The following is a 20,724-nucleotide window of genomic DNA, read 5'->3' as shown; positions in this document are numbered from 1 at the left end:
CTTCACAATAAAAGCATTGTTGACAAACCAGATCTCGTTTTACAAGTTTATTATTTTCATAGGTTTGTCTCTTAATAAACGCAGCAAAGTAATTATCATTTTTCATATAATTTTATTTGTTATATTTTATTTATTGAGTGTGTACTGACACTGCCTGTTAATCTTGATTCATCCTGATTCAGAGAGAGAGAGAGACTCATTATCAAATCTAATCATTTTCGACATTTTAATTAAAAGGTACTTCGTTTGTAATAGCACACTGATGATTTTCACAAACAAATAAACTGACTTTGGATTTGGAGGATTGGAGTCACATATAAACATGCTTGTTGCCGTTTTCAACCTCAGCATCAAACATTTAATTAATATTGTTAATGGTCTCATATGTTTAACTGAACAGAAACAGGAATGTGGAATTTTATATGTGTCACAGAAATGTCCTTTACTTTTCAAACTGCAACAATCTACTTAAAAATACCTATAAGAAATATCCAACAAATGATAACTTAATGTAGGTTTGGACTCCATTACAAAGTTGCTTTACATACATGCAATGAAAATCAAATTATACCAAAATTGCTCAGTATTGATGAGCCATGTTGTTATAATTCCATGGCTTGGTGGTAGAGTGGGTCGTCTAACCCGAAGGTTTGGTGGCTCGTTCCCGCTCTCGCTGCTGAACTGACAGCTGGTGGCGTGGCAGTCCACCTCCTTGCCACGGCCGAGGTGCCCTTGAGCAAGGCACCGTGCCCCCAACATCTGCTCCCCGGGCGCTGTGAACTGATGCCCACTGCTCCAGTGAATATGGCATCTGTCTCTATGAGTGTGTGACCCTGTGCATGTGCATGTGTGTGTGTGTGCCAACCTGGATGGGTTAAATGAGGAGGAGTAATTTCATGTGTTTCAACGTGATTAATAAAGTTTCAACTATTTTCTTTGTAACAAAAACACAAACTCTTAATTTAAAAAGAAATCACAACTTTTTTATTTGTTTAAAAAAGTACAATCAAACTTTCTACGACATTTCATTCTCATTGAACAACCCTTGATAAAAAAAAGCTTTACGATTTACATACTACAGTTAGAATATTCACAGCAACGTCTGCTCAATTGGCTCTAAATTGCACTTTTATTAAATCTTCAAACCTATTTTAAATGCAAAAATTCTGTAAAAGCACTACAACTATTTTTTTTCCAGAGATGAAGTATATGATTAATTAAGTATAATCAATCACAAGTTAAAACAACTAATGGCAGAGAAAAACTAAAGACTGATTTTGATTTTTCGACTTGATTCTCATTAGTCACCATTAGCTGCATCAGCAGCGACTGCCTCTCAGTAGCCTGTGTTTTCGATGGTGATCTTTTGAGCCACCTGAATCTTGTAATCACCGACACCTGAGGGAGCAAACCAGCATTTTTAAAAATAAATAAACAGAATGCTCTCTTAGTAAGTCACAATGTAATATGTGTTTGTGAGTCCTCACCCTCAGTGAGTCCAGTGCCATTTGAGGCGAGGTGCCAGTATCTGCGGTCACTCCGTCTCGCCTTCTCTCCATTCACCACACTTAAGTATGGTCCCCACAGGCTGTCCTCCTTCTCAAACCTGTCCAATAGCATCAATGTTTATTCAGTGTAGGTAATTATACAGGAAAAAGGTTAGAAAGAAAAAAAGAAGAAATGTTGTATTAAATGAACGTACGTGAAAGAAGCACTGCTCTGTTTGAGAATTTCAAGGGCCTCCAACAGAGTGCTGCCCTTTGGCACTTCCACAGAGTAAGTAGTTTGTTCCTTACTGTAGTTCACCACTTCTACTTTCAGGGTCACCTTGGTCTCACTTGGTAAAACTGTCACAGTAACTATGGGCTCCAGCACCAGAGTGTCTGTAGGAAGACACACACTATGATATATAAATGCATCACAGAGACCACAGGAGTGTAGAAATAAGGCTGCACATACCATCCTCATTCTCACAGTTCTTTTCTCTAAGTGACAGGTAGGTTTTCTGGTGGAGAGCTGGCAGGATCTGAGATATGGCCATGGGGTTGTGGTATTTGTTGTTTCTGGCATCAGTCCTCATGGCATTCATCGTGGCACCACACTTTTCTACTGGTTGGCCCAATGCTGCTAAGGCCTGTAACACATCAAATAAGTAAATTTGAGCTGCAAAGATGTTGTTCTATAAGGTTTCATGCAGTGAAAGAGACAGGGGGAGCCTCACTTGAACTGCATTGCCTGTGCTGAACTCATTGCCAATATGGCCGTCAGTCCTACGAGCGGCCAAGAGCTTCTCCTTGATCTTAGTTAGGGCTGCGTCAAGCTGAGAAACATTGTCCGTATGAAAACCAGTGTTATTCACGCACTGCAGTGCCATTCCAGCCATGGCATAAGTATCTGAGGAGAGAACAAAAACAATACATACAAACATCATGGTGGTTTTAACAGAAAAATGAGAGATGACCCACAAGTTAAATTCATTTCAGGCGACCACGTCATGTGCTTTTATTATTTTATTAACATTCAAGCACATCATTTATTTAAAACATATCATTAATTTAGACAGGATTCACTCACCAATACTCTCAATGTCTCCATGTGTGAAGTGCCCAGCCTCTACTGCCCTGATGAGCTTGTTGCTGACATGGTTGTTGACCCTGACGTCACTCACACAAAGAGCAAGCACTCCCAGAGAGTACTGGTAATAGTTGGTCAAAGCGCGGTGGCTGGCTGCGCAAAAGGAGAAAAAGGAATAAGAGAAACCAAAATATATTCAAACATGAATTCACAGTAATGAGGATGACGTTTTTTCAACCAGTGGGCCTCAGAATGGTCAATGGAAAAGTTACTGTGAATGTGCTCTTTTTCTTGTTCCATCTGCTTCTTCAGGTGCGTCAGCAGCGGCTGAATCTTATTATTGACAGTAAAGGTGGTTGTGCTGCCATTATCGCAGGAGGACTTCAGAGCCAGAGTGTAAAGTGCCATGAGGCCAGTCACAGGCTCATTTTTAGAGAGAGAGCTGAGAAAAACATATAGAACATTAAGGAAAAATATAAATTAAATGGAAATACAGATTTGAAATATAAAGATATTTGCTGTGTCACTAAAGAATGAGGCATTTGTAAACCTTTGAAGGTTATTGTGCAAGTCAGTTTGCAGTCTTTTCAGGTATTGGGCCTCCTTGACCTTGTTGTGTTTATCGGAAAGCCGCAATGCCAAGTGGACACTGGGATTGGGGAGTCCTTCCTGTGTCTCCAAAGAGCGAAGGAGATTCTTACTGAGTGACAGGAGCAACTCATTGTTAGATCCATCGGTACCTGGATTCAAATATTTAAAAGAAGAAAAATGTTTTTCAGATATTCTGATTACGGATATAAAAGTATTTCAATCATTCTATCTTGCTGACATCAACTTGAACTTTCGAAGCATTGCAAAACCAGAACTGCAGCATCAGCAAGCAAGAGGCGGAAACAAAAACAGTGGGAACTTAAGAACATAAAGAAAAGCTTTGTCCAAGTCTCAAATCTCTGCTTGATATTTGTCCTCCATCACTAAAAACTAAAAACGTTTCTTAAAGAGCAAAAACTATGAAGTCCGTTCAAATCTGTGCAGTAGGTAATTGCAAAATCAGTGAATTTCCAGAACAGTGAGTCAATATTTTTGTAAGCTGGGTTCTTCCCAGAGTTCAGAGGACATTCAGGGGTAGAGTAATGATCAGCGATAACTGGATTTGTATTAAAAAAAAAAAAAAGAAATAAAAAAATATACTTACCACATGCAGAGAGTGAGCTTCCAGAGACAAGCGCCAGTAGGCTGGTGATACTGACTAAAGACAGCATTGTGAATCCGCTAGATAACACACAGTGGATACACATCAAAATTGTTATTATTATTATTATTATTATTATTATTATTATTAGCCTAATTAGCCTAAAATGCTAAAACACATGCATACTGTAAAACAGATGCTCTTTTTTCTAGCATAAAAGTTTAAAATCAAACAATAAATGGATTAGAGGCATGACGGTCTACTCAGCGATGTTATGTAAACGTTACAAGATAGTTATTTTAACATTATCGCAGCAGTTTAGTAGTTAGCTTTTTTTTTGTTGTTGAAGTTTTGCGGCGTCTTACCTTATCTGGGTGACTTCAGTGTGAAGACAGAGAGCTGTGTAACAGGACAGGCAGAGTCAACAGTCTCTGGTAGTCCAACTGTCACATGACTTCGTCATTTGAGGCAACAAAGCGATAAAAAAAACAGGAAGACGGTCTCTTTAAACGCAGTTGTGGGTCAGGTCAGACCATAAACAGTGGTGGAGAGCACTATCTTGTCAGTCGCATATACTCTTTGGTAATACGAAGCTAAAACACAAGAGGCGGGTGTTTATCTTTGCTTTACACATATCATCTCTCGGTCCGCTGCTAGACAGTTTAACTAGTTAAAAAAATATATTTAGTGTTAACACTCAACGCTATCTTCACTTGTTTAGCTTCTGTACGTCACTGGAGTGTTTTAACCACACAAAACAAGACGTTATAGTGACGCGTTCGTGCACACTACATTTCCCACAATCCACCTAACGCACGTACGTAACGTACGCAACCTACGTACATTCTGGAAGCTTGACGACGTCGTCTCTCAGATTAGCTAGCTAACGACAGTTTAACCCAGCCTACCATTCAAGCACTTTACACCACATGGGCCTTTATTTATTTCTGCTGGCAGGTGATGTTATTACAATATTAAACCAGTCAGACTTGAACCTGCTCGCCCTGTTTGCTGTGTGCTCATGTGGAATGCGAAGTGACGGAGACCAAGCCAGCAAAACATCAACAACAATAACAACCAAGGGGCAGGGCAGCCGCGCGGGTCGGTCTGTAACGATACGTGTTTTTAGTTAACTTGTGCAAAAGTTGTTGTTGAAGCGCAGAGATGAAGCTGTCATCGTGTGTTACCGTGTCGTGTTTTAGTGCTGGCCGGTTTTATCCGTAACCGTGACATGCAGCACTCGTAGCGTTTCAGCTGTCCTGTCATGCAGACATCAAACTCGAGCGCCATGTAGGTTACAGAAAAATACCGTCATCAGCTTATCTGATTGGTATCAAACCGATTTTGTAGTTATATACCGGCGTGTTTCTTCACCATGCATCACTCTGCACCCACAAGCAGTGGAGTGGGGTTTCTGCCAGCCATGTATCCATTTTCAGGCCCCACTAGCCTCCCTGAATTTGACCTGGGACCTCCAAGTACATCTGGACACCTACAGAGAGGAACACTCTCTAACAGGTATGCAGCTGATGACATGGTAAATCATAAAAAATAAATGTTTTTTAACCCATGTGTGTCTTTGTTCCACAGTAGCTGGGAGACAAGATGCCTCAGGAAGCACAGGAGGAGAGTTGACGATGAGTGAGTGTCTTACTTACTATTTCAAAGTGTGTGAGAAAGTCACATATGAGTGGTGTGATGACTTTTTGTTTCCAGGGGGTGCAGTGCCAAAAGGAGGAGGTTAATGATCGAGGCAGAAGTGGACGTCGCGGAGGACTCAAACACGAGCACTCGCCACGACTGGCCTGCAACAAACAGCTGCCCTCCTCTGCCCGCACAGCAAGCCAGCCCTGCGACTCCACAGCCCTGCCCAGCGCCTCAGCCTTTGACTTTGCCGCAGCCCTCCGCTGCTCTGTCTCGACCTGATGCAGAGAGCTCCAGCATGGAGATAGAGGCGGCTCAGAGGAGACTTCAGGAGATTGAAGACAGGTGACTATCTGACTGCTTCAGCAAATCCAGACTTTTTTAGCTCTGTCATAGACGGATATTAAATATTTTAAAATGTTTGTCAGGAAACCCTGTTTCTAGCAAACTGTATTTTCAGTTGCAAGTGTCCATACATCATCAAGATATTTATTGCTTTCTTTAGTAGCATTGCAGCTCTCTCCATTTAGTCTGTCATCTACTATGTTTTTTTTAGAGGGTTTTATTACACATGATATTGATGTGTCACAGGATAACACTGGAGGATGATGATGAGGATGAAGATCTGGATGTAGAACCAGCACCGAGACGACCAGTGCTGGTGATCTCTGACAGTCTGAAAGAAGGTCTACAGCGCGACATCAATGACATCCTGCCACACACAGTAGCCCAGTCTGTGTACGTTATTTTGTTATTTGAATGTATAATGTTGAGTACCATGATTCAGTGGGACGAGTTTCCTCCTAGTTTTTTGTCTCACATGCTTTCTCATACTTTCAGGAGCCATTCCTGCATGGAGTTGGTGTTGTGGCGGCCTCCAGACGATCCCTTCTGTCGGAAGCGTAAGGGCTCATTACAGAAACTGCGCAAACAACAGACAGTATCTCGGCAACCCCCGACTCCATGTCCGTCTCCCACCCCTCACAGTCCTCCAAGTCCACCTGCAGACACACACTCTTCTCTGTACAGCTTTCCTGTGGCCCACAGCTCTGGAGAGGAGGACATGGAAATGTAATTGTGCGCTTGATGACTTGAAAAGCCATGCCAAAGTAAAAGACTGGAGGACTCTTTAAGAAGCATTTTACATTAGTCAGTTTGGCATGTTGGCTCTACATGAATATTGTGTTGTTTTGGACAGTTTGTGAAACATGTCTTTTGCTTTACAGTCACTCAGTTTAGTTGGGTTTTTTTTTTTTGACAATGTAACATGTAATGCTGACCGAATTAATCTGCTTTATCCATTTAAATCTTCAAGATACTGTCATGATCTCGAGTCTTTGAAATGTTCTATAGACGGCCTTACTTAAACAATTTTATATAACACACAGAATTGACCTTTGCCCTTAGAAAGAACATTTGTACATAATTTTGCCAAAGATTGGCCAACAACACACTGATGTACTATGAATTGTATGAATTGTTCTTTGTTAAACATCAGTGTGCAGCACCTGAATTTTGTACAGTTTGTGTTCGGCTTCTTGGCGTCGTTACCAGGACCTGTAAAATTGTTCCTGTGTGTTCACGTTTGCTCACAGCATGGCTCCATGCTTGCAGTTGTACTTACTGTGGTTAAAAAAAAGATTTATCTTCCTATAGCGCTTAGCAAGTACGCCACCTGTGAGCTTTGAGGAATTTTTGTAAAGAAGTCACGGAAAATGCACCTTTTTATGATTTTGATTGTATTTTCATATGTACATTACCAGAATCAGCCATCCAGCCAGTGTTATGACTTTTTATTTGTTTTTAAATAAACTCTTGTCCATGTGGAGATTCTGCATGGCGAATATGGTTTTCAGTCGATTAAATCCTGTTGTTGGGTGGCTTAAATCACACATACTGTTTATTAGAACACCTGATCCGATCTAATAACATTTGTACATATTGAAAACAATGGACTGATTGTACAGTACAGAACTGGCTGTAGATGTCAACTGGTTGTTGATATTTTGGCATAGCATAGCAGGAAACTCACAGGTGTATTAATGACACACAGGTGTATTAGCGACTCACAAAAAAGGAAATATTCAAGTGTGACAAGGACATGTTAGTGTAGGGATAAGTACTCCTCACGTAGAATCAAATGACAATAGGGGCATAGATTTGTTGGAGAGGACGACCTCTCTGAAGAGCCGGGCCTTCAGGAGGTTTTTAAAGGTAGATGGGGACTCCCCTGATCTGGTAGAAACTGGTAGGATGTTCCACCAACGGGGAACAACAGGCGAGAAAAGTTTGGATTGCTCTGAGTCTACAGGCGGCAGAGCCAGGCGTCGTTCATTGGAGTTTAGCTCCTGTGCAACCAGTCCATTAAGTATAATCTAACTATTAGGTTATTGAATGCAGTATCCTCAAATTTGTTACACAAAATACATTTATTACAAAGTCCAATGCTATTTTCAGGTAAATTAGAGCCATGTCATTGTCTTAAATGGGGATAGTTTTATTCATAACGTCAGCACTCTAGAAGATTTCCTGGACCAAGAATGATGCTGACTAATTCAAAATAACTTCCTGCAACTTCCTGAGTAATCCTGCATCAGTCCCAGTATAGTGTTTTTACATTAAGATTACACATTTTCACACAAAGTTGATAAAGAAGTTTAAAGGCATTCAAATTAAAAACTTTTTTTTAAACTCATTGTGATTATACAACAGTCAGCTCTATATAACGTTCTCTGACATAGCTCACATGATCTCCAGTGAAATGTCATGTCATCACGTATTCACAGTTCACTGTAACCTTAAGCCATAAAACTTGACTGCCTTCACATGGGGGAATGTGAACTTGATGACCAAATCTTCAGTTGTTCAGTTGTGTCATTTGTCACTGTGACCTGCTCGTTAATCTGCTATCTTCATAGAGAACATTACAGTGTATCACCGGCCTGTGTAACACACCCAGAGTCAGGTTTCATGTCCTTAACTTGACACTGTGCTGACTGATGAGTGGCTCTGAATTCCAGCAGTGTCTTGAGTCATCTATAAAGGAGACACAAACATTAGCTTTTATTATATATGAAGACAAGCAGAGATATAATATGCAAATGTTAATTATACTGACATATTTACTTCAGCAGTTTTAGAAGTACTTATTTATTAAAAATGAAAGTATAAAGAAGGCAGCTTGTGATGATGTTTTTTTGGGGTTCTTCTAGAGGAGAGACGACTAGTTTTAATTTATAAAAGTAAAAAATGCAGTACTGTAAAAGCAGTAAAAGCAATACTTTATTAAATAAATGAAGTTTTATAACTAGATTCCAGAACAAAGACCACGCCTTGAACTCCTTGAACTCACTCCTTCTTTGACTCATGACACTGGTCGATTTCCGCACCCCTCCATCCATCAATGATCCCGATTTCTCCTCTCATCGCTTATCCCTCATCCCCTTCCCTCAGTATTTCACCTTCATCCACAACAATTATTGGGAATGTGAATGTGCATTTAACGCTGAAAAGATTCTTAATAAATTATTAATAATTTGTGTCTTTTCAGTTGTGCTTTATAATGTTCTGCTTTGGAAAGCATATTTTGTGCTGAGCAGCGGTGGACATTATGATCTGAAGGATCATGTGGGTTTCTCTCTACACACACTCCTTAGATAATTAAAACATATTTTTAAAAACCTTAATAGAAATAGTTCACCTGGCCTTGAGGTAAATTACAAGCACTAATGTTGAAGTGTACTCACTTATCACTGCTGTAAATGCAGTTAGAGGCTATACTGAAAGAGGGACTCGTCAATAAATCAACAGTAACATGCTTTAAAACAATGTACTCACTGTTGTAAGATAGGATCCTGACAAATCTAAATGGGCTGTGTTGGATGGGTTCCAGGTGTTGCCCTGGTTTTCTACACGGAGCTGCTTGACTTTGCTCTGGAGGTAACGTAGGAGCTTAAAGGAAGCCACGTCTGAGGGGCTGTGGGAGGCAGCAACGAGAAGGGACGGAGAGCAAACTGAATTCTGAGCTTCCTGATGGAGGAAAGACACAGAGTTTTTTTTTTATTATCATCAAATAAATACTGAATATCTTTAGGTTATATATCTGTAAAGACTCTGTGTTCATGCCCGCAGTAAAACATTTACCTTTGCACTAAGCATCATCTCTCCTTCAGTCCTACCCGGCTCTTGAGTCTTTGACGTTTTCCTGGAAAACAAGCAAACCTACATTTGAAAAGGTTGTTAGCTGTGGATAATGAACATAATTACATAAAGGAGTTATGGGTTTCCGAGTATAGTTAATGTTACATCTATGGTATAAAGTACATGAAGCAGTCAGTTCAGGTGAGGTCATGCTCTTGTAAGGACAGACAGCTGGTTAGTATGCCATCTAGCTTTCACAGACACAGAAACCAGTTACCTGCCCCTTAACAACTTTGTCTTGCACCTGTGGGACAGCACAAATCAGGGCAAAACTTCAACATAGAGAAGCTAAATATGATACTTAACACAGGCTGCCACACCTGTACTTGTTCACATCTGTATTGTATTTGATCACCTTTCCAGTTCAGCTGTCAACTCCTCTTCAAACTTGCATGCCAGACGAGCTGCTGTCTGCTCCTTCCACTGACCCATGCTCCTCTGAACCTGCCTGAGCTGCAGATCTTTGGCCTTTAGCTGTTTGCGAAGAGATGCTGCCACTCCTCCTCCTCCTCCTCCTCCTTCAGCTCCTCCATCACACATATGAGCCCAGTTCAGACTGCTTAACTCCTCAATGTGCTCCTGCAGAAATATACGATATGGCATAACGGCGCTGCGAGTGATGAGCTTTATGTGTCTACGCCGCCGACAAGTAATTTCATACCTGAATGAGACGCTCCTTCAGAGAATCCAAGGCTTGGTCTCTCTCCGTCCTTAGCTGTTGCCTCTGGATGCTCAATTCTCGCTCCTGAAAAGATTTGAACCTGTATTCATGTGTACATTTAATGTGCAAACAAAAGGCACCGTGCAGTATGTACAGCATAAACTTTACCTTGTCTTTTCTGAGCTGGTCGATGGTTTGTTTCTGTGAATCCAGCTCCTGCTGTAGATGGCTAATCAAGTGCATCAGCTGCTCTCTTAGTGTTCTCAGGTTTGCAAGAGTCTCAGCTGCTGTGAGACTGCATGAAACAGAGACATCAAACACAACATGTTGTCTACAAAGTATTTACATCCACATGTAAAACCAGAGCAGAGAATTATACCTGGGAGGTAGTTGCACCCGACTTTGTTTGGCTCCATGATGCTGGCACTCTGCTCCCAGCTCGTGGGCCCACTGCCTGAGCTGCTGATCCAGCTCAGCTGTGATTTGGTTATGGCTGCTCTCCCTTTCTTCTAGCATCACCTGGAGTCTGCCAGCCTCTCCCTCTGCCAGCTGAGCTGTCCGCTCGAGCCGCATTGCTGCCCTCTGACTCTCCTGTGACCGCAGACCACACCATGTCAGCTTTTTATTTTTACAACACCACGTCTCTTTACGTGCTTGCAAATGACTGTGCCGTCTGACCTGTGCCATCTGTCTCTGCAACTTCTGCAGCTCAGCCTGGTGCTCCTCTTTCAGTGATTTACAAATGACTGCCAGCAAAGAGTCATGCTCTCTCTGCTGTGCACTGCTTTCACTCTCCAACTCCTGCACTCTCTCGCAGAGAAAAAGAAAATCGTGCAAAGAGAGAATGAACATTTACTCTGATTTGTTATAAATGATGTTACACGTCATGGCTGCTTACTGTTTGCAGTTCCACCACTTTATGTTGAAGTGCCGTTGCTTTATTCTTCTCTCGCTGCGTCTCACTTCTCATGCTTTCCAGGCTCTTTCTGTTCTGCTCTTCAAGTATCCCACAGTGCACCTGCACAGCTTTTACCTTTTGTGCCTCCGATTTCCTCCTTTCCTCTTCTATGGCTTTGTGCACCTTGATGGGAACATGAGTATCATACTTGCATATAAAAAGATAGTATTTTTTAGGCTGAGGATTATCAAAGTACCTTTTCTGAGGCTTCTGCACGAAGCTCCTCTTCACGCTGCTTTGCCTCCTCCTTTTGCTGCTCCAGAGAATCCCTCAGCTTCCTTGCCTCTTCTTCTTTGAGCTGCCAGGATAGGAAAAGTAATCCAGTAGAGTATGTTTATTTACTGTACTTGAAACCCATACTAAACTCTGCATAAGACAATGTACATAGTTTACAGTGAGATAGTGTAACAGTGGATTTCACATATTTGTGGAAAGTCACTGACCTGAATGGAACTTTTCAAGGACTCGATGTGCTGTGTGAGACACAGAGCTTGTTCTTTCAGAGCGTTTGTTTTCTCCTCCTCAGCCTGCTTATTAACCTGAGGACACAGCAGCCAGATGTAACTACATCATTAATCAAACTGTCACGATGACATGATTGAAAAATCAGTGTTTGAGTTTTATAGACATGTTTGTCACCTTTTGGATTTTCTGCTCATGAGTCAAAGTCAGATCTTTCTTTTGCTGCTTCAATGCTGCCTCCTGGGTTTAAAAAAGAGGAAGCTTTATTAGTCATTACTTGTCGACTTGTAGACTTAGTCAGCCTTAGTTAGTTTGCACTTACCATTCTCTTGGCTTGTTTCTGGGCCTCTTTCAGTGCACTGCAGTGCTGAGTTTTTAGGTGTTGTAGCTCCCCCCTCAGTCCATCTCTTTCTGCTTGTAAGGTTGCACGTGTCTCCTGTAAATCCAGCAGCTGCAGCTCCTTCTGGGCCAACATCTTCTCCAGAGTACCCACTCTGATTTTATATTCACCCAGTTCATCCTGCAGCTTGCCTACTTGAAACTCTATTGCCTGACACCAAAAATAGTACAGATAGTTAGAAAATAATAAACAGACAAAATGTGGTATTTGCTAAACAGATTTTGCATGATGTTATTAGGCGTCACCTCCATCTGATCCTTTTTCTGCCTCTGTTTCTCCTCCAGACAGACACACCTGCTCCTCAGTAAGCTCTCTGAGTCCGTGACCCTCTGCAGCTCATCACGAGTCTCCTCCAACTTCTGCTCCAATACATGAACATAATATATGAACACGTGTCCATGGATGTTTTAAATCCATCTTTCACACAAAAACAAATGTTCTTCACTTTCTTCCTATAAGTCCAGAACCTGCTATCATATCTAAATTGAACTGTTTTTTATACACAGACTAGTGTGACAGCTTATCAGTGCTTGATGCTGTGAAATATTAGTAATAATAGTAAAACAAATAACAGTAAAATACATATTGTTTAAGCATTGTTGGAGGGAGCCTGAAAGTACGGATTTCATTGCCCGTGACTGCTACACTGTCACTGTTAGTAAAGAACTTTATAATAGTCATTCTACTATAGTATAATAGGCTTTGACACAGTACTTCTTGCATGCTCTCTAGCCTCTCTCTTGCACGTCGCTGTTCAGCAAACAGTTCTGTCTTGGCGCCGTCCAGCTGTCTGTCCATCTCCTCCCTCTCCAGCGCTGACATGATGACACCGGGCTGTTTGTGGAACAACAAAAACGTGACATATTAAAACATGGCAGGCATAAGAGTTGATTTAGGTTTCATTACCCTCACCGTGAAGGCTCCATCCTTCACAGTCTGTTTACATCGACTCAGAGTTGCAAGGTCTTCTTCCACGTCTCTTATCTCAAGGATACAGGGCTCCCTCTGCTTCTGCAGCTCAGGCACTTGGCAACTGCAACACATTCATTGTTGTATTACTGCTTTACAGCACTATCCGTTATGCTGCACAGCATTATGTTGATGCATTGTGGCATTATCATGTTGCTACATACAACTGGAGTTTGGTTTTATACCTTATAGAGTCCTTCCATGTCCTGCTGTCTCTCACAGTCCTCCTCTCTGTCTCCATCTTTGCTGTCTCAACACTCAGTCGTTCTAATTCCTGCAAGGCATGCTGGGACAAATACCATAAACATTGAGACGATTGTACACAGTGATCTGATAAACTACTCCGTATAAGATGTTACGCTTTACCTTTCTTCTCTGTTGAAGTTCAGAGAGGGAGAGCTCAGCATCTTTTAACTGAGTCCTCTTCAACTGCAGTGTCTCCTCCTCTTTCTCACATTTCTAAACCGGACACACAAACCAAGTGGCATAAAAACATTTATCAAATTATACTAAACAAGATAATACACTGAGAGACCTATAATCACCTGTCGAAGTGTGCAGAGACGCTCTTTCATCTTGGCCCAATCAGACTGCATTTTCTCTGATGTCCTCTCAGGTCTGCATCTCCTGCTCCAGTGATTTATTTCCTCATCTGTGTCCTTGTCATTGTCAACCGAGGAAGACGCAAATCTGGGATACACGAACATGCACAGTGTATAAATCAGAAGAATGCGCAAAACAACCCTGAAGACCAAAATGTTTTTTAAATGTTCTTCCACTTCGTTTACCTGGAAGTTTCTCTCTTACTGCGCTGTGCTTTACGGACAGATGGACTTCTGTTTTGTACATTCGCAGAAGAGGATTTCTGACCTTTGTAAACAAAGAAAGGAACAAACTGTAACATTTAAAGATTAAATAGATCTTCTGGACTCATAAAGACATGCACAGTTAGAACTCATCCTCTACCTGATGTAGACTGAGGTTCACTTTCTTCCTGTGTGGGTGTATCATAGTCGCTCTGGTTGGTACAGTAGTCATCCATGTCTGTAACAGACTGAATGAGAGAGTGCCATCCTGGGAAGGAACAGACCAACTGTAATACTGCTGGTACATTTAAAGAGTTTGTTTTCATCTTTCATTATCTTTTATTTCTTTCTATATAAACATGTTTTGTCGTTTTAAAATGCTTCTGCAGTCTCTTACCTGGCCGCGTGTGAATATGTTTCCTGACTTGCTCCGTGCAGACTGAGTCGAGGTCGCTGTCGATGGACACGGTGTCAAAACTCCACACAGGTACTCCTATAAAAGAAACAAGCAGCCTCCAATCACTGTTTGTACTGAATGAATGTGCAGGAGGATTAGCACTTGTAATCTGTGTGTGGTACCTGCCAAGCACCTGGCTTTAGGGGAACACCTGTTGTTCTGCCTCGGGGTTTCATGTTCTGTTACATCCTCCGCTCTGTGAAAGACTACAAGAGGAGAGAGACAAAACAAAGAAACTACTACAATGTGCTATTGTAGGGGAAGAGATGTGAAGTTTTTCCTTTGAGTGGCACTTCAAATTAAAAGGGATCATCCCCCTGTGAGCACGAATATGTTCTGCAAATTTCATTGTAATTAGGTGTGTAAAGTTGATATTTGGCTGATGGGTACTGCAAAACTCAGTTAATTAAGAGGACAAGATTTGGCTTCAGAGAGTTCATATAGTCTTAGTCAAAATAATTAGGAACAATCCTCAGGGGAGGATCTATACCCAAATAAATGGCAACTTGTCAAGTAGTTGTGGACATAACCTGATGGATGGACTTTTCTTTCACTCCGTGTCTGTAACTAAGAGACAAAATGCATGTTTGACAGCTTTTCGTCTCCCAAGAGTTTGTAAAGAGAGTACTCACTGCTACTATCACCACCAGGCATCTGTGGTGTGCTGCATCCCCCTCCAGCTCCTGCCTTCTTACTACATGATGTATTTACTCCATTACTGCCAGAGAGACATTTCCCCAGTTCTTTTCCTAGACATGGCTCATTTGACTGGAAATAGTGAGCAGTCCCTGCGTCTTTACAGTTGACATCAAGAATACTTTGTCCCTTTTGCTCACAGTCAGATATCTTTGTCCTCTCTGCCTCTTCTTCTTTGTCTAGTTGCTCCATATTACTGTCTGGCAACGTCAATTCAACCATCTCGTCTTTGAAGCGTCTGACAAAGTCCTCGGTGCAGATGCTGTCTGAAGGAGGGTGAGTATCTCCTGCCATGCTTCCCTCGTTACAGGTGTCTCCGAGCAGCCTCTCGAGCCTCCAGATGACCTGCTCCCTGTGAAAGTCCATTTCCTCTTTTGTCTTCCTGTCTAACTTCTGTTTAGTTTCCTCATGAGTGACAGGAGCTTCCCAGCAGCTTGTGCTCCTCTCTGGGGGGAAGACAACACTTTCATATAAAGAAAAGACACCTGGCTTACTCTAATATTAAGTAAGTCACTGGAGCATGTGCACATCTTACTCTTACAATTCATTTTTAGTTTTCATCTGTGCAAATGCAAGCTCGCACAAATAGTCACGTTGACAAAACACCTGTTTATACGGGGGGTACTGAGAGGAGTTTGGTTTAGCTACACCTTTTATGATATTTAAATATTACCTGATGTTTGTTCCATCGTCGGTGTGTGTATCAAATCGAGACAAGACATGGGGGTGTCATTCGTTTGAGTTGTACTTCCAAGACCCGTGTCTTTACTCAGAGACTGACTCCACCTAAGAGGAGCTAGGAAAAAAACAAGACCACAAATTATCGCCTGAAAAAAAATACAACTAAACCACCACTTTGATGTTTAATACGTGTTAAATCTGTGTGACTGAGAGCAGATATTTTACGGTACGAGTCAATAGGTGCTAAAACATAGTGAAATAATAATAACAGAGCAAAGACCTGCTGTTTTGTACATTTAACATGATGTATAGAGCTGCACACACCTCTCACTTTGGTATAAAGGTGTGTGTTATGACATAAATTACCTGCACTGCTGCAATCAAGCTGTCTGGAAACTGCCTGACGTTTCTGGGGCTGGACCTGCACACATTAATCATGCTTAATGCTTAATAAAAAAAAAGACAATTACACATATAGCACAAACTGAATAATAAGAAACACAAACCTGCAGCTGGCCGAGCTGAGCATCAATAGCATCTAACAGGAGGTCACAGTGGTCCAGTTTGAGAGACGGAGAGTCCAGTCCAAACGCACTGTTGTTGTCGTTGAGATCTGTGATTGCAGACAAAAGGGTCAAGAAGAGTGGATGCGAACACTTGATGATAAATAATATTAAGCGTGGACGTGCTTATAAAACATCAGACCAGAGTAAAGAAGCACATCTGTGTCCTCTGCATCCCTCTTTTCTCCGTCATGGCCTCTGTCAGCCATGTCCTGTGGCTGAAGACAAATATGCAGACATTCACCACGACATCTACAGCGGTTAAGGCCTGACTGGGCAGTCATGAGGAGTAGTGGTGGTAGGGGGAGTTGATGTTGCTCAGTCGTCCAGGAAACCAGGACAATTTAGCTTGTTAGCAAGCCAAACTGACTTCTTTTCAGTCAGAGGGTTATAAATTCCTGTGCCTGCCTCTCTCACTCCTGAGAATGAACATTAAGCTCAGGAGCTGTGCAAGTCTATTTTAACAGTGTAAAGCAAGCAGAATTTTCCATCTGAAATGTGAATGACAGTGGTATTAAAGTATATATTATTATTATTCAGAATTCAGAACCTGCAGTGCAGTTACTTAACACCACTAGCATGCAATCTAATCTATCTCTATCCTAATGGTTTCATATAAATATAGTCATAGGTTAATATAAAAGAAAATGAAATCATCACACAAACAAACAAACAAACATGACTAACCTACTTTCAGCAGACTTTAAATCGATGCTGGACTCTTCAGTGAATGAAGCTGCTGCACCGGCGGTTTGATTGACAGCAGTTGGTTGCCCTGGAAACGGTCAAACAGCACGCACGGGGCGGTTACTAACAGCAGGAGGCGCAATACCGCGCGAGCAGCGGGCATTTTGGCGCCAAAACTATTACCAAAAACTTTAAAATGGGCTAAATATTTATATATATATATTGATGCTAATATTTGTAAAATCATAATGTATTTGATTTTTTTTTACTAATATCATTCAAACTCTTTTTCTGTTGGCTTATAACAATTGCACAAATTAAATATATTGGATTTAAACTGGATCAGCTGGTTAATCAGCTGTAATAATACATTAAATATATATTGTATTAAATCATAAAAATACCATGCCATGTCATCACAGATTAAGGAAACATGCTAAATTGAAATACCAGCTTCCTGACAATACTACAAACCAGTATGTCCATCTTTTGAAATTTCTGGAAAGGACAGTCTGATTGTGTTTTGGCCTATAGCTGATATTTTTCTCATAGTAAACAAAAACACGACCTGGGGTCTAACCTTGTTTTTAAGCTTGCTGAAGGTTCGGTGTCTTGAATCTGGCAACCCGCGTGAGCTTTGGGGAGGAGACGACTGTCCAATATTTTGAATTTGGACTGCATTACCAATTTCTAACCGCTATACATCAGTGTTACACATAAAGTGACATACTGTTCCTTTAAATGTGTTCATTTGTATAAAACCACTTTACCAGAGTCCCTCAGCTGACACTGAAAAATACATGACCTCAGTGGCTGCCTGGACCCTGATCGTTTGTACAGTACAGTGGCCTTTAAAGTAGGACACATGGTTGGAGTGCATAAATAAAATGATTTTCCTTTGCTTGGGACAAAACTGTCTGTGTAGGTATAACTGCAGTGCGCTATACCACAAAAGACCTCCACTGAAAATGTTATATTTGCAGGTGAAAGAACTAGAAAACTACTTTGGATCATGATTTCATGCATAATTGTGGACTTCTTATGTGTCCCATTAAAAATGGCCTGGACTGCACTTAACAGACTTTAACAAAGTGTACAGCAAAGTAACAACCTTGATAGTAACTCGTGCAGGGCTTTGTCCTCTATTTATTGTTTTGTCCGCTTATAAAACTGTGTGCTGCACCACATTATGTAGCTTTCAGATGTTTTATTGTGTGCTTATTGTGTACAGTGCTACTGCTGCTCTTCTTAAGTATCACAAAAACAGTTGTTAGGGTGTCATTATTTACAGTGAGGGACACTTTTCTGTGCTAAAATTGATATACAATCTCAAATATGACGTTTCAACTCATCCCATCTTCCAGCTTTTGCAGCAAATAAAGCAGACAGACGTCCAGTGTCAACAATAACAACTTTATTATCTTCTTTTCTCATTATTGTGTCTTTGTTGTTGAAAGACAATGTTATACGAGTATAAATTAAGGGAGAAAATACACAATTTAAAAAAAAGAAGAAGCAAAACCTCAGTTGTGAATCCGCAGGTACACCTGAATACACCGATGTGTATTTGGGGAGTAAGAGTAGTAATCAAGGCAGGTCAGGCATCACCTTTGACCTCCTGTACCAGGCCGCTGTTGTGATGTGTCTAATAACTTTCATCATCATCATCAGACAACTGTCCACAGTCCAAGGAGAAGCAGGGTTCAGTTAAGACAAGGCAAGACAAATCTCCCCATCTTCGTTAGTCCACCTCCGCCTCAAAACTGAGCAGCATTGAATGAGGGAGGAAATGTGCGCCACACATCAAGCACACAAATCAAGCTCATTATGCATACAAACAGTATGAAAACACCAACATAAGAATAATGGCACCCGTGAGAAGGTAGAAATCAGAACAGAAAAATAAAAAGCATAAAAATCAAAGCTAAACAAAAATAAAAGAAAAAAGAAATCACACCATAGTGAATTAAGAGTTGGGTGAGTTGAAATGAGAGAAACGATGAGAGGGAGGTGGTTTTACATTAAAACCCTCTGAGTCAGGGAAGGCAGATGAAGAGGTTAAAGTCTACAGTACACTCTCCACATACACTTTGGTTGTTTTTTTTTTCCCTTTCTGCTGCTTTGTTTGAATCAACAACAGCCACGAACTGACAAATCTACACCTCACTGCTTATTGCTACAGCTGTCCGATACTGTACAGGCCCTCACTGGGGCAACTTCAGTAGGCGAGTCACCATCAAGTACTGAGGTCACATTATTTGGAAATACATAGATTTAAAACATATAATAAGCTCTCCACTGTCATTCAAAATATAACATGTTTTCTTCAAATATAAAATCATCTCAAAAACAATATATTAAAGTAAATCTCTAGTAACCTCAAGCTGATCGCTGAGAACGTAAATCGCAGCACTAACCTTCTGTTTCTGCAGCGATCTGTGTTCTTTCAGGTGTCATGGCTGTGCATTATGATGCAGAACTAACTGTGCAATGACTATTTTCAAGATAGTTAAATTAAACTCGCCGCAACAGTGTCCATCCTTAACATGCGACACCCTCGATATGAGTTAAAGTGTACACAACCTCTATCAATAGCTTCTATCTATGTACATGTTTGTTTGTGTGAAGTGGATAGACAAGAGGAGAACTAAAGCAAGAAGTACAATCAAAGGAATAATTAGATGTTTGTTTGTTTTTAATAAGACGTAACTTTAGAGGTGCTAATAGGTGGTTTTTGTTACCTCTGGACAGAGTCAGGGTAACTGTTTGCCCTCTGTTTCCAGTCTTATGCTAAGCTGAGATAACCAGCTTTGTATCTATCGTCAAGACACGAGAGAGATCTTGATCTCCTCATCCAAAAAAATGTTATTCCTTCAAGCAAAATTTAAAAAGAATTCATTAAAACATTTTCTGTAAATGAGTAGAAGAAGCATCTTTTGTGCAAAAACGTGAAACAAAGCAACAGAAATAATCATGAATTTCATTATCAAATCATAAATTCACTGATGAACAATCCGACAGATAAACATTTTATACTTTTATCAGCTCATATTACAAACCTCCTTCACTCTATGTGAATATTCTATACGTCTTTTCCCAGTGCATTTTGTACATCTTTATGGCCTGCACATCAGAGGAACTGAACCACGGTTACTAATGTGCTAGTATCAAGGACTCTATAAAAAATATTTTCAGTGAGTTAAGACAGTTTTTTTTTTTTTTTTAAATATAAAACAAGAAATCTGCAGCCAAATTGAGGGTGCCTCAGAGTTAACATCCAACTTTGCAGAATCAATCTGGATTAAAAGTTAAAATTACAGCAAATCCTCCAGGCTCATTCAGTCAATTTCTTTCTTTCTTTTTTTTTTTTTTTTAAATCAGATTTGAACTATGCTGTACAGATAACTTAATACTCAGATTAGTATAATTATTCTTCATTTTACAATATCATTCATTTATCACAAAATATTCACACAAATAGACTAGACGGTACAGTAGATACAATACCTCCATCCTTGAATTCTACATTCCTAACAATAATTACAAAAAAATACTAACTGGTTTTTTAAAACTCTTGTCACCGGAGACGCGTAGTGCACAGGTCAGGGGACTCTTTTCCCTTGTTCAGTCAATTAAAGGCAAAAGACTGAGGGTACCTTCATGAGCTGATCCCAGATCAGCATGTCCACAAACACTGGATGAGAGGACTACACGAGTGGAGTTGGAAGCCTGGAGCGGCAGCCGGGGGGAGTCATCTGTGGCTGGAGCTGACTG

General features: G+C 40.8%; 3 protein-coding genes across 9 annotated transcripts; 1 reads left to right on the top strand and 2 right to left on the bottom strand.

Moving 5' to 3' along the window:
• Window positions 1-1,196: 1,196 nt before the first annotated feature.
• On the bottom strand, window positions 1,197-4,267 carry tcn2 (transcobalamin II). The gene is made up of 10 exons (XM_010732556.3): window positions 4,132-4,267; window positions 3,770-3,846; window positions 3,125-3,314; window positions 2,847-3,016; window positions 2,575-2,727; window positions 2,222-2,394; window positions 1,960-2,134; window positions 1,703-1,883; window positions 1,488-1,606; window positions 1,197-1,398 (listed from the first exon to the last, which is right to left on the bottom strand). The coding sequence occupies exons 2-10, from the start codon at window positions 3,834-3,836 to the stop codon at window positions 1,337-1,339; spliced, it is 1,290 nt and encodes a 429-aa protein (XP_010730858.3). The 5' UTR covers window positions 3,837-3,846; window positions 4,132-4,267; the 3' UTR covers window positions 1,197-1,336.
• A 145-nt stretch (window positions 4,268-4,412) lies between these two features.
• On the top strand, window positions 4,413-7,240 carry ccdc117 (coiled-coil domain containing 117). Of its 2 annotated transcripts, none has more exons than XM_010732558.3 (5): window positions 4,413-5,284; window positions 5,360-5,407; window positions 5,483-5,755; window positions 6,002-6,148; window positions 6,251-7,240. In XM_010732558.3, exons 1-5 carry the CDS (start codon window positions 5,142-5,144, stop codon window positions 6,483-6,485), a joined length of 846 nt encoding a protein of 281 aa, XP_010730860.3. In that variant the 5' UTR covers window positions 4,413-5,141; the 3' UTR covers window positions 6,486-7,240. The 2 variants fall into 2 exon arrangements, with proteins under 2 accessions (XP_010730860.3, XP_010730859.3); XM_010732557.3 differs by having other exon boundaries at window positions 5,357-5,407.
• Window positions 6,655-17,012, bottom strand: si:ch211-102c2.8 (trichohyalin). 6 transcript variants are annotated; one of them, XM_019275663.2, is made up of 30 exons: window positions 16,951-17,012; window positions 16,406-16,481; window positions 16,207-16,313; window positions 16,067-16,121; window positions 15,693-15,815; window positions 14,956-15,465; window positions 14,446-14,529; window positions 14,264-14,359; window positions 14,027-14,134; window positions 13,849-13,930; window positions 13,606-13,750; window positions 13,427-13,519; window positions 13,246-13,346; window positions 13,004-13,124; window positions 12,806-12,925; window positions 12,337-12,450; window positions 12,014-12,241; window positions 11,869-11,931; window positions 11,673-11,768; window positions 11,426-11,527; window positions 11,170-11,352; window positions 10,950-11,081; window positions 10,651-10,862; window positions 10,440-10,566; window positions 10,272-10,355; window positions 9,966-10,189; window positions 9,828-9,854; window positions 9,554-9,614; window positions 9,248-9,439; window positions 6,655-8,446 (listed from the first exon to the last, which is right to left on the bottom strand). In XM_019275663.2, exons 2-30 carry the CDS (start codon window positions 16,470-16,472, stop codon window positions 8,387-8,389), a joined length of 3,717 nt encoding a protein of 1,238 aa, XP_019131208.2. In that variant the 5' UTR covers window positions 16,473-16,481; window positions 16,951-17,012; the 3' UTR covers window positions 6,655-8,386. The 6 variants fall into 6 exon arrangements, with proteins under 6 accessions (XP_019131208.2, XP_027133478.1, XP_027133476.1 ...); XM_027277677.1 differs by having other exon boundaries at window positions 10,950-11,072; window positions 16,406-16,754; window positions 16,951-17,001; XM_027277675.1 differs by having other exon boundaries at window positions 16,406-16,754; window positions 16,951-17,000.
• Window positions 17,013-20,724: the final 3,712 nt, after the last annotated feature.

Source organism: Larimichthys crocea, chromosome III, assembly GCF_000972845.2.
Source record: "Larimichthys crocea isolate SSNF chromosome III, L_crocea_2.0, whole genome shotgun sequence".
In the NCBI taxonomy this organism is placed as follows: Eukaryota; Metazoa; Chordata; class Actinopteri; family Sciaenidae; genus Larimichthys; species Larimichthys crocea.
This window is presented reverse-complemented; position numbering and strand designations above follow the sequence as displayed.